A 12537-nucleotide genomic window follows, 5' to 3' on the forward strand; every position below is an offset into this window, starting at 1 on the left:
TTAATAAACCACATCACAGGTCCCTTTTATTCTATATTTTTTATGAAAAAGATTATACTTACCAGTAAAGATATCTGGCCTTCCTTTACAATGTTTAAGATGCTCTTAATTTTTTTCACTTCTTCGCTCCTCTCTTCTGGGGCCCCCGCATTGTTCCAGTTCATACTCAGTTCCTCCAGCTGCTTGCTTTCTGCCATTGCCGTCTGCAGGTGGAAAGTCCTCCGGTGGCAGTTTGGCATAGTCTTCTCAGTTTTGTGAGCATGAGGATCAGCAAATGTCCTGCCGAGGAAGCCCTTGGCTTGGGCTTCAGATTCATGGACCAAGCTACACTTAACTAAAGGCTGGGAAAGCTCTAATTCTTCTGCTGAATGTTTGTGCTGATCAAGGACAGTGGGCTGCGTTTTCCTCAGCTGAGAGCCTTTCACAGGAGACAGCACACAGAACTGCGTCCCGCCAGCAGGCGAGCTCTCTGTGTTCCCTGCAGAGCAAGTCTTGCCACTAAGACCATTCACTGTTGAACATATACCCAAAAGTTTTTTCTCAGGAGCTATCTTTGTAAAAGGAACATGTTGCTGGCTTGATTTAATATAAGGCACATCCAAAATTTCATCCATGTCCAGGTCATAGTGCTCCAGCTCCCCAAGTAGAACAGCAGGTTCAATGGTTTTGCTTTTAAGGCTCTCTCCTTCTCCAGGACTCTGGTCATCATTTGGAGGTGCAGATTGAGAATCACTGCCTTTCTGGTATTCTCCCTTCTGGTTCTTCTGGTCATCACTTTCATTGTTCTCAGAGCTTTCTGGCTGGTGCTTTAATGGGGAAACCCTCTTTACAGGTCTGAATTTATTGCACACATCTGCAATTCCTGTTGGTTTCTGTGCATTTCCGAGAAGAGTTGACACTCCACAGTTCCAGCTGCTGCTGGAAACTTGAGAAATAGAAGAATTTGATTTAGAAGTGACTGCTATCATGTGACATGATATAAAGATACATGCATGCTGTGCACATATAAAGCTGTGCATGCTTTAAAGATCTACCTGGCCAAACACTGGAAACAAGGATTATATGGTAACAGCCCACATTCATATCTAAGCAGACTTAATGGCATCTCTATCGAAACAGCTGAAGAATTTAATACTCTAGAAAAAAAATTTTCTTCAATCAGGACATACATTGTAATAATTACAAATAAAATAGTTCTAATCAAGTAATGGAGGACCACAACCACAAATTATCCATGAACCAGCAATGTGAGCTTGTGGTCAAAAGGGCTAATGGTATTCTGGGGTGCAGTAGGAATAGCATTGCCAGCAGGTTGAGAGAGGTGATCCTGCCCTCTACTCAGCCCTACTGAGGCCACATCTGGAGTGCCGTGTCCAGTTCTGGGCTCCTCAGCACAAGAGAGACACAGAACTCCTGAAGCAGGTCCAGTGGAGACTGACAAAGATTATTAAAGAACTGGAGCATTTCTCCTAGAAGGAAAGGCTGAGGGAGCTGGACCTGTTCAGCCTCAAGAAGAGATAACTTTATCAATATATAAAGTTATCTGAAGGGAGGATGCCAGGAGGACGGGTCCAGGCTCTTCTCAGTGGTGCCAAGCAATAGGGCAGAGACAGTGGGCAGAAACTGATGCACAGGAAGTTCCAACTGACTCTGAGGAAGAACTGCTTTACTCTGAGGATGACTGAGCACTGGAACAGATTGCCCAGAGAGATTGTGGAGTCTCTCTCACTGGAGTGATTCGAGAATCATCTGGATACAATTTTGTGTGCAATGCTCTAGGATGGCCCTGTTTGAGCTGGGAGGCTGGACTAGATGACTCATTGTGGTCCTTTCCAACCTTAACATATTCTGTGAATAACAGCCTAGTGGCATTTACAGCAGTCCTGTCCAACTGTGCTAGTTCACACTCTACCCTGCATGGAGATGCTCATTAGAGTAGGATGATCTTCTGGAAGGGTAACAACAGAGTTAGAAAAAAATCACTGGATTTGTTTTAAGAACAGTAACAACAATTGAATTTCTAAGGCCTGTTTTCTCTGTAAGATACATTTCTCACATAAGAACGGGAAATTCATATCACCAGCAACTCAGAGCTGAGACTGTTCAGCTTGGGAAAGAGACGGGTCAGGAGGAATGTCATCCTTAAGAAGCGTGAGCAAGGCCTTTCTCCACGGTGCCCACTGACAGGACAAGAGGTAATGTAAAACACGTGAAAAGTAAAACACATGAAATTCCACCTGAACACAAGAAGACACTTTTTTACTGTGAGACTAGCCAAATGCTGGCACAGTTTCCCAGAGACTTTGTGAAGTCTACATCCTTGGAGATACTGAAAATGCAACTGGACACAATCCTGGGCTTCCTGGGTTTAACTTGCTCTAGCTGGCCCTGCTTAAGCATTGGACCAGATGATCTCAAGTGGACACTGCCAACCTAAATAATTTTGTGATTCTCTGATCTAAAAATTAAGCCTATTTATTTAGGTATGATGTTTCCTTTTCCACTTCTCCTCTCTACTTCTCTGTCAAACTTTCCATCCCTTATATGTACAACCTGTATACACACACATACCCCCTCATAGCTCTGGACCTTCCAGAGAATTACTTCAGTACACTGCAGGATACAGAGTTTGACCAGTGAATCTAACTTGAGAGAAGGAAGGGAGCTCAAGTCAACTAACTCTTAATCCTACTGAACTTGAACTCAATCCTACTGAACTTGCACTCTTTCACACAGTCCCAGCTGGTGATATTTATGATCTCCATAATCAGTGGAACTCTGGCAAAGACTTTTCTTTCTTTTTTTTATTTTCAGTTGAGGGACAGCAGTAAAATCTCCAAAGCCTTTAGGCAGTTACTCTGCCCCTTTCAATGTACACTAAGTGTTAATGCATTCTGAAAGTCAGGAATACTGTTTAAACAAAGCAGATTTATAATATGTGCAAACTGTATATCAGTGGGATCTAATTTGTGGTCAAAACACACAATTTGCCATGAACACCTTCCTAAGGAAACAGATACATACATTTTCAGTGCAACATTAATATCTGAAGTGAAAGATTAGTATGTCTTAGTAGTTATGATGTCTGAAAATTACATTAATACTTTTGGAAGTTCTTAAGAAAACATTTCCGAAGAAGAAATAAAAATAATAATAATCAAAAGGCATGTAACAGTGGGCCAATACAAAGAATGCACTGTACTGACTTATTTATGTATTGTATAAGATTCTAGGTTCAAAGGCCTACACTTTTATGTTGGTTTTATTTACATGAGAAATTTTTTCCAAGTGATACAGGGAAATGGATACCATATGTTTCCCAGCTGTTTTGTTCTGACAGGAACTATTAAGCACTCAGTATGGAAATGAATTCTGTCTGAGTTTTATGAAAACACTGCTTTCAACACAGGGGTCTAGACAGAGGAAAAGGCATCAACATTTTGTTTGTCGTCACTTTATGTAAGCTTACATTTATTTTGTTGCTTCACTTTCTCCACTTTTTAACTTTAATAACTTGCATTTCAATAAACCACTGATGACAAAATTGTAAAATCGGACACTGCAAAAGAAGCAGTGACCTTTGTTACAAATTTGTCTCAGATCACTGTGAACTCATGTATTTCTCTTTCATCAAAGCTAGAGCAGAGTAAGGTTCTTCCAGTTCTCATTGTTTTTCTTTCCAACATCTCTTTACAAACACTGTTTTTCCAGAAAAGAAACTGGAATGCCAAGAACAGTTAGCAATACTTTTACTGTCTTAAAAACATACTCTTCACTTAACTAAGATGATGGATTTACGTTGCCTTTAATAAAGGATTGGTATATAGCATTTAAACATAGAGCAGTAGGGAACAAAGAAAGCCAGACTGGTTGACACAGTATTTCTTTGTGCTATTTACTACTTGGGTGCTGTAAAGGCTGCACCAGTCCTTAGGTAGTTACAGTACAGCTTTCCTTTACACTCCACTAGGTCAGAGTGGAGCAGGGCATGGTTTGATTCTCTTTCATTCTGTTTTCAGATGCTTTTTCCCTGAAGAAGCAAAAGCAAGTGTTTCCTATGGCCTCCAAAGCACCAGCACAGTAGGAATTATGTGAGCAGTTTTAAACAGCTGCCCCAGAGGAAAAGCCTCTTGCTCATCTTTCCATACTTATGAACTCAGGCAGGGGCCATTAAAAGTCTGGGTCAAATAAATACTGTTTGATTCTTTTTTAAACAACAGTGAAAGATGGTCTGAGCTTAAGGTGAGAGAATGTAAAGCAGCTAGCTTGATTCCAGAATCTGATAATATTTCTGGTATACTCCTAAAAGGTGACAACAACAATTCTTTTTCTCAATTATGTTGTCAAAATTATTTCCTTAACTTTTATTCATTAATATAAGAGATTTGGATAATGCCATTGTTGTGTTGCTGAAGCAGAAAGAGAGAGGAACACAAAAATTGCAGACTTCATCCAGAACAGTGAAGAAGCGTTTTGCTACTTGATAGACCTGAGGTTCAAAGCATTTCCTTAGCACAAAAGAAAGCTCTGTCTGATGAAAATCTGCAAAGGTCACATTTGCAGTACTTCTTCATCATATATTGTGCTCTGTTTCTTCTTGAGAAGAGAAAATGCAAAATGTGAATCAAGAGGTTTGTAGGTTTATTTATAGTTTTATTTACTTATTTACTTACTTATAGATGTCCTAGAACTACTGGGGACAAGTAATCAGAAAAGGGGACAAATAGGACGCAACTTCTCTTGCAGTTTAATCACTTTATCTGATTCTATTTTAAGAGATTCAAAATTAACCTTGGACTTTTTAAAAGAAGATCTTTATAACATTTCAAAATGGAAGCATCTGTTTACTTCAGAGTATTTTTCAACATCATCTCTATGTCTAGAGCATGAGGAGGTGAGAGGGGGAGTTTTATCTGTTATACAAGCATCTGCAGTATTACAGGGTAACTCCTTGGGTTTTCTCCAACTATCTCCAACTATGACGACTACCTCGTGCACAGATGAAACTTTACCCTGTTGTGTTACAGGCAATTTCTGTGATATTTACAATCTAGTGCCAAACACCTTTAAATTGTCCTGAGTATAATGAAAATAACACTGACAAGTTTTTCATTAAGAAAATAGGGGAATAGCATTGACAACTGCCCACATTTTTTTAAATGCAGTATTTTAACATTTTGCTCATGTAATATTAGGAGGGGACCTGCAACAAGTCTATACAAAGTTTTGCATTTAGAGTTTTACTGTCATATGAAAGAAATGCCTGAGCTTCTTCCTTGTGATAAGACTTCAGCAGAGACTCTTGAATCAATTAAGACTTGTATTAATTCCAGGTCCATTTAAAGCACTGTGATTCTGATTTTGAATACAGATGCTGAGGTGTTAACTACACTAGGGAAACTTTCAGAAAACTCCTCATTGTTGTTAACACAAATGTTTTCCCCATACTGGCAGCAGTGCTTGAGCTCCAAGTGATAGAGGAAGGGATGTCCCAAGTCAATGGATAATCAAAACCACTTCTGAATATCTATTTGCTGTTTTATTAATATAACTGAATTCATATTTAACAATTTTAACTGAAGGTGGCACTGTTTTATAGTTTTAATATATCAATAACTTGTACAAGAATACATATTAGAGTTCTCTACTGTAAGCTGTATAGCGTGAGAACCTGAAATAAAGAACGATCCTGCACAGGTAAGAACAAAGAGGGTTTGTTCCCATATAAATGGAATTTGAAGTCACTCCAAAGAAGTAAGAAAGGGAATAGAGGGAAAATAATAATTAATGCTTTAAATAACAGTGCATCTTTTCCAGGTATTTCAAACATAATTACGAGCCTCAGGGAATGAATAATTTTTCTTATCTTGGCTTGAGGAATAACAGTACAAAAGATGTCATTCTACAGTAGAGAATATAGGAGATGCAAAGAAAATTTGGAAATTAATAAATTGGGTTTACCCTTGTTCAGATTATCTATGGACGTAAAAGGAAGGTAGCAAGCAAAGTTCTAATGAAAAATCAGAACAGGTCATTTTGGCACTAAATATGTAAAACAGAAAGAGGGAGAATGTGAAAATGAGTTAGAAAAAGAGTTTATATGTAGTTACCACAAGTATTGTTTTATTGTAAGAGAAAATTCTTCAGTATTCTACCAAGGAATAATCCAAACAATATTGTATTGTTTCAGATATATTTACCTGGGAGATATTTGGAGCACAACAGGTTGTCAAACTGATGCCATGTAACACTGCCTCCAAATCAAATTTTACTTTACTTTCTCATACAACTCAAAAACTACCAGGAGCTTGAGACAGAAATTGTCTGCACTTTTACGTTCACTGATTTGTTTCTTTTTCTCAAATAGGAAACTAATCTCTTGAATAATTTTGTGAATGACAGTTACTTCGGGAATGAAATATTGTGGAATGACACCTGCTGGACATTAAAGGTGAATTTGTTTTTATCATTCTGTGAATAAAGATCTAGAGTAGTATGTTGCCTTCACTGGAAACATCCATTTAATGGCAACCAAAAGTCATCACAGATGACAGAATTTACTTAACAATGACATGGTTCAGTGAAGCTTGTTGAACACAGATGTCTTGAGCCATTTGTTCAAGTGGCCTTAGAAAATTTGTCCAGAAAGAATTTATCCAATTCCACGCTTAGTAACAAAAGCATAAAGGACTTATTTCTGTTTCAGTTTATCATTCTATATTAAACAATGCTAGAAATCAATGGGCACACTGGCTAAGAATTCCTTTCAGAAAAATGAGCTAACTAGATCCATTTATAAAGTACATTTTTCAGTTTTCTGTCTTTGAAGATGAACAATTACAGAATCACAGAATATTATGAATTACAAGGGACCCACATAATTGAGTCCAACCTTTAAGTGAATGGCCTGTAAGTGCTTAAACCCACAATCTTGGTGTTTTTAGCACTTTGCTCTAATCAAGTGAGCTAATGTCCATCTTAGTGGTTATTATGCTAGCTACAAAGATCATTCTCTTGAAGCATGATGGTGGAGAAAACAATTAATCATGCTTTATTGCAGATAAACAGTGATTTGCCCTGCACTTTTTTGCCAATTTCATATATCTTTCACCCTGTAATCTGGGGGTACTGGCACACATATTTTGGCTCCAAGGATCCCTTGGAATTTTTCTGAGTCAGAATTCCCTATATCCAAGAAGGACAGCGAGGTGTCATAAATGACTTGGATGCAGGACTTGAAGAGATATGAAGTAAGTTTGTAGCTGATAGAAAACTGGGAGAAGTTATTGACTCCCTTGAAGACCAAGAGGCCCTGGACAGAGACCTCGACAAATTAGAGGACTGGGCAATCATCAACTATAAGAAGTTCAAAGAAAGGAAGTGTCAGATTCTTCACCGAGGATGGGGCAACCTTGGTTGTGTGTATAGACAGGGAATAAGAGCCTGGAGAGTAGCACCATGGAAAGGGACCTGGGGGTCCTGGTCGATGGCAAGTTGAATCTGAGTCAGCAGTGCCCTGGCAGCCAGGAGGGCCAAAAGTGTCCTGGGGGGCATCAGGTAAAGCATCGTCAGCCGGTCGAGAGAGGGGATTGTCCCGCTCTGTTCTGCACTGGCGTAGCCTCAGCTTGAATATTGTGTGTAGTTTTGGGCACCACAATATAAGAAAGATATTAAGCTGTTAGAGAGTGCCCAAAAGAGTGCAGTAAGGATGGTGAAGGGCCTTGAGGGGAAGTTGTATGAGGAGCTGCTGAGGTCACTTGGTCTATTCATTCTGGAGAAGAGGAGACTGAGGGGAGACCTCACTGCAGTCTACAACTTCCTTGTGAGGGGAAGAGGAGGGAGAGACATTGATCTCTTTTCTCTGGTGAACAGTGACAGAACCCGAGGCACTGGCAGGAAGCTCTGTTCAGGAAGGTTTAGGCTGGATATTAGGAAAAGTCCTCACTCAGAGGACTCTTGGGCAGTGAAACATGCTTCCCAGGTAAGGGGTTACAGCACCAATTCTGCCAGAATCCAAGAAGCATTTGCACAATATTCTCAGATGTGGTGTGATACTTGGGTTTGTCCTGAGAAGGGCCAAGAGTTGGACTTAAATGACCCTTGTGGTTATTTTCCAATCAAAATATTCTGTGATTCTGAGTGAGCATTGAGACTGTTCTGACTGCATGACTTTCATGCACATCTGGAAAAAGAGTGAGGAAGGAACCACAGGACTTGTAGCCCGGTGGAGTTCAGCCTCTTCTCTCAGGCAGCTATCAGTAAGACAAGAGGCTATGGTCTTAAGCTCTGCCAGGGGAGGTTTAGGTTAGATATTAGGAAGAAATTCTTTACAGAATTCTCCATCCCTGGAGGTTTTTAAGATAAGACTGGATGTGGCACTTAGTGCCATAGTCTAGTAACCACGGTGATAGTGGATCAAGGGTTGGACTTGATGATCTCAAAGGTCCTTTCCAACCCGGTTGATTCTATGATTCTACGACTATCCCACCAATACACGTCACTGGTCAGTGTTGTCCAATAAAGGGAGGTGACAGTGGGAGTTCAAGGAGGAAAAACTACACAATGAGGTAGAAAACTGGATCAGCTCTTTGTAAAACCTCTGAGTTTTTCTATGTGTGACTACTTGAATTAACAATGCAGTACAGATATAAAATAGCATGAATGTCATACATACTAAAGATTTATGATATAGTTTATATTTATCAAAAATAGTAGGTACCAACAATAATTTGAAAAAGTTATTTTAATGGTCTCTAATATGAGGAAGACAAGAAACTGCATCAAAAGCAACTATGAAAAGTCAGCAAATGAGGCAACACACAATGTTGACTGATATGGTTCTTGATATTGATATTTCAAGATGCTTCAGATACTGAAGTCTGTACAGAGATATAGTGACATCCTCCTGTGCAGCACTACATGATTACTCAGTAACTAAACAAAGTAAAAATAAAAGGATTTCAGTACTATTTCCATTCACCAAAGCTCAAAACTGACAAGTGGAGAGAAAACCCAGAATTTAGTACTGTTTCCACTTGACCAATACTATTATCAGTGCTAAAGATCTCTTTTTTACTCAAGGTTTTTAACCAAGTTGTGAATTAACTTCCACTGGCACACTACTGTAGTAGTAGCCAGAGCTACTACTGTCTTCTAGCAATGCCTGTATTTGCATCTGTCAACCCTTTTTCAAGGAAATAAGTGAATGCAGAAGTAATTAAAATCATAATTAAAAAATGTCCAACTGCAGAAGCAATCACAGAAGAACAGAGCTACACAATAAGTGTCAGCATCCCCCAATCTAAAGGAAGAGCTCATAACTCGTACTTCATCCTTGCTCTCAGTCCGCATTTTACTTTATGACTACTACCTGAATTTAAAAAAGAACATACTTTTCTTTTTGTAGCTAAGCCGTCCTCATGAACGGACCAATCAGTGCAATTGGTCTCAGGGGCTAATCTTGTTCTCCTTCTCTAGTTCAGCTTTCTCTTGGAGCAGTTGAGTGAATGAGTAGCTTTAATTCTTTTGCATGACAAGATTAGGTAAAGCTCCTCTGCCACATGATCAGCTGCTTATAGGCAGAGGGGGGGTGGGAATGTTGGTAGTGAGAAAGTAGAGAAGAGGGAGACCTGGAAGAGATGAGGGAGATACTGGGTGGGGGAACAAAGAGGGTAACAATGCGGGGCACTAAATAATGGGTAGGAGAATGGTGAGAGGAATCGGGTAAAGAAAGGTCTAGGAGAATGGTGGGAAGAACATTGTAAAATACTTGGGGGAAACACTGGGGGAATGACTGAAGGGAAAAACAGAGGAAAAGAGTTGTGGGGAAGAATGGTGGGAAAGACTGGGGAGGGAAGAATGTGGGGGAAGTAAAATTAAGGTCTGGGGAAATTGGGGGAAAAATGACAGGGTGAACACTGAGGAGAATGGGGGTGAAGAATGCGGGGGGAGGAATGGTAGGTTGAACAGATGGAAAAACAGTGGGGAGAATGGTGGGGAGAATGGGGAAAGAAGAATGGGAGGAGGAAAAGTGGGGAGAATGGTAGGAGCAATGCAGGAAGGAATGAGGGGATGAATGCTAAGGAGAATGGCAGGGAAGAAAAAGGTGAGAAGGGGGAAGAAGTGGGTGAGAAAGAAGATAGAAGAAGAGGAGGTAGGAGAAATGAGAGAAGAATGGGGGGAAAATAGGGTGGAGAAATTGTGTAAGAACAGGAGGATGGGGAGACACTGGGGAGAATGGTGGTAAGAAGAGGTAAGAAGGGGAGGGGAAGAAGAGGGAAGGAGAAAGAACAAAAGGGGAAGACAAGAGGGTGCAATGGATGAAGAAGCAGGGGGAGAATTGGTAAGAAGGTAGGAAGAAGAGAGAAGAAAGGAGATGGGGTGAGGCAGGGGAAGGAGGGAAAGGTGCAGTGGGGAAGGATGGGAAGAATGAGTGGAATATGGAGGGGAGGAGGGAGCAGGATGTGGGGAGATTGGGGTAGTGTGAGATAGGGTAAATTGAGTGGGGTGAATACGAAGTGGTCTCCCTTTACACTTCTTCGCTGCTTTTGCTTGCAACAAGTAATGTGTGTGCAATCAGTGCTGTGCCCTGTATGGGCAGTAACATGGCAAGAAGTGTGGTAAGGAGACCTTTGCGTCCCTTTATTGCCAAGAACAGTGTCATGTGATGACCTGGCCTTTAATGATTCTGGTAGAAGAAATAGCTATCAGAAAGGTTTGACTTAGTTACATACATTAGAAATCTAAAACAGTCTGTAAGGAAATACAGAAATAGAAGTTGTCCAAGCATAGCACAGTTCTGAAAGCCTTCTATCATCCCATGAATTCAAGGTCTCCCATTTCTGTTATAAAAGTACTTGACAAAACAACATTCACAAAGTTCAATTAAAACACCAGAAAGCACAATAAACTTTTCATAGCTCAACAAAAATGCTCCTCTCACCAATTCATTTCTCCTCCATCAGGAAGAGAAAAATAAAAGTGAATTAATCTGATTTACAGAGTGAAAACCAGCACTGAATACACTTTTTGTCAGGGGGGCAGGGAGAAGGTCTCCAGCTGGTTCTCATCTATATGCCATGATTCTTCATTTAGTTTACACTATTAAACTAAAAAACTCAGTTTTAATCTTAACTGTTACAGTATGCCTTAGAGTAGATTCTATCATGTAGCATCCTTGATACAGTTTCAGACTCTGGCAAAACATCATCCCTCAAACTGGTCGTGACCATATGGGCAATAAATATATCCAACATTTTTTCATTGGCGCCTACATTATTACGTCTTGTCACCAATGGTTTCTCGGGTTTTCAAGTAAATTGTTGCATATACTGTGGTTTGGAGCTGCTGAGATGAAGCCCTACATTTATCTGTATACAGCCAAATCCTTTTTTGGAACTTTTTTTCCTTCTAATGAACTAACATCTGTTGAAAAAAAACACAAAGTAAGTCATGTTTCCAGAAAGATGTACAGAAATGAGAGAAAACAAAACAAAAGCACACTGCCAAGAAGCTATTATTGCCAAGTTGTACATGAGTAAAAAAAAAAAAAAAAGCCTATAAAATGATGTGTGGACAGAAATGGACATCATACCTGATCTGTCTTCATTTTGTGAATCACACCTTCTACATAATTCTGGGATGGTCTTGAGAGAAGTTACAGAATACTGAAAAAAAAAAAGAAAAAAAAAGAAGTAATAATTTAAAAAGATAAAACATAGGACTTTCAAGAGGTCCAAATCTCATGGACACTAACAAAATCTACCAGCCAAGGGTACTTCTGGTAGTCTGATGGTCTTCTCATGAGAAAAGTAGATAGCACCTACTTGCTTTTGTGTCCCATCTCAAAGCATACAAAAAAGACATTCAAAGCAACAGCAAAGTATCTCAGATTTCTCCTTCCTGCATAAGACCATTATTTAAGTCAAAACCAGAATGCAACACAATGCAAGGTACATTGAAGGTCAGAATACATCTGAGCTCCACAGCAAACTTCATGGGTCTCACTTTGCCCACCTGTGCATCTGTTATGGTGACTGCACTGCAACGTATGTCATGCTTAAAAATTAGAATTCAAGTTGTCACAAACCAGTATGTAAAAGAGAATATTTGCACTGTACAGATCTGGTTTCAGAGATGGATGTGTGTAACATACACATATGAGAGGACAGGTTCATTTCTCTAACCTAGGCTTTATTAAAGCAAACTTGCATTATTATTTTGATGTGACAAATATATCTGATATTAATCAATAAGTTATTTTCTGAATTCAGCATTAGAAAGGGAAATAAAACAGGGATGACATACTTATTTTACTAAATAGATTTTTTTCCTTATAAACTTCTGGAATACCTTTGGAAAGACACATGATCGAGTGTTATAAATCCATACATTCTGATATACAGTAACTTAACAGCAAGTCTTCTTTAATCAAATGCTTAAATGTTATAGGAATTTTCACTTAAACAAATGAAAATCATTACATCTGTGAGAGAAAGATCAATGACTTTGCTTATACAAAAAAAACCCCAAACAAAA

General features: G+C 39.4%; 1 protein-coding gene across 4 annotated transcripts in view; it reads right to left on the bottom strand.

Annotated features, from left to right (window-relative positions):
• SNCAIP (synuclein alpha interacting protein) overlaps positions 1 to 12537 on the bottom strand; it is a 94007-nt gene that overhangs the window by 35176 nt on the left and 46294 nt on the right. For all 4 annotated transcript variants that reach the window (XM_050329037.1, XM_050329034.1, XM_050329035.1 and 1 more), the window contains exons 3-4: positions 11594 to 11666; positions 63 to 925 (exon numbers count right to left, since the gene is read on the bottom strand). In XM_050329037.1, coding sequence (XP_050184994.1) covers positions 63 to 925; positions 11594 to 11666 — 936 coding nt within the window. The remainder of the gene's footprint in view (positions 1 to 62; positions 926 to 11593; positions 11667 to 12537) is intronic.

The sequence above is a fragment of the Myiozetetes cayanensis genome, unplaced genomic scaffold (genome assembly GCF_022539395.1).
Source record: "Myiozetetes cayanensis isolate MyiCay16 unplaced genomic scaffold, myiCay2020 scf4, whole genome shotgun sequence".
Lineage (NCBI taxonomy): Eukaryota > Metazoa > Chordata > Aves > Passeriformes > Tyrannidae > Myiozetetes > Myiozetetes cayanensis.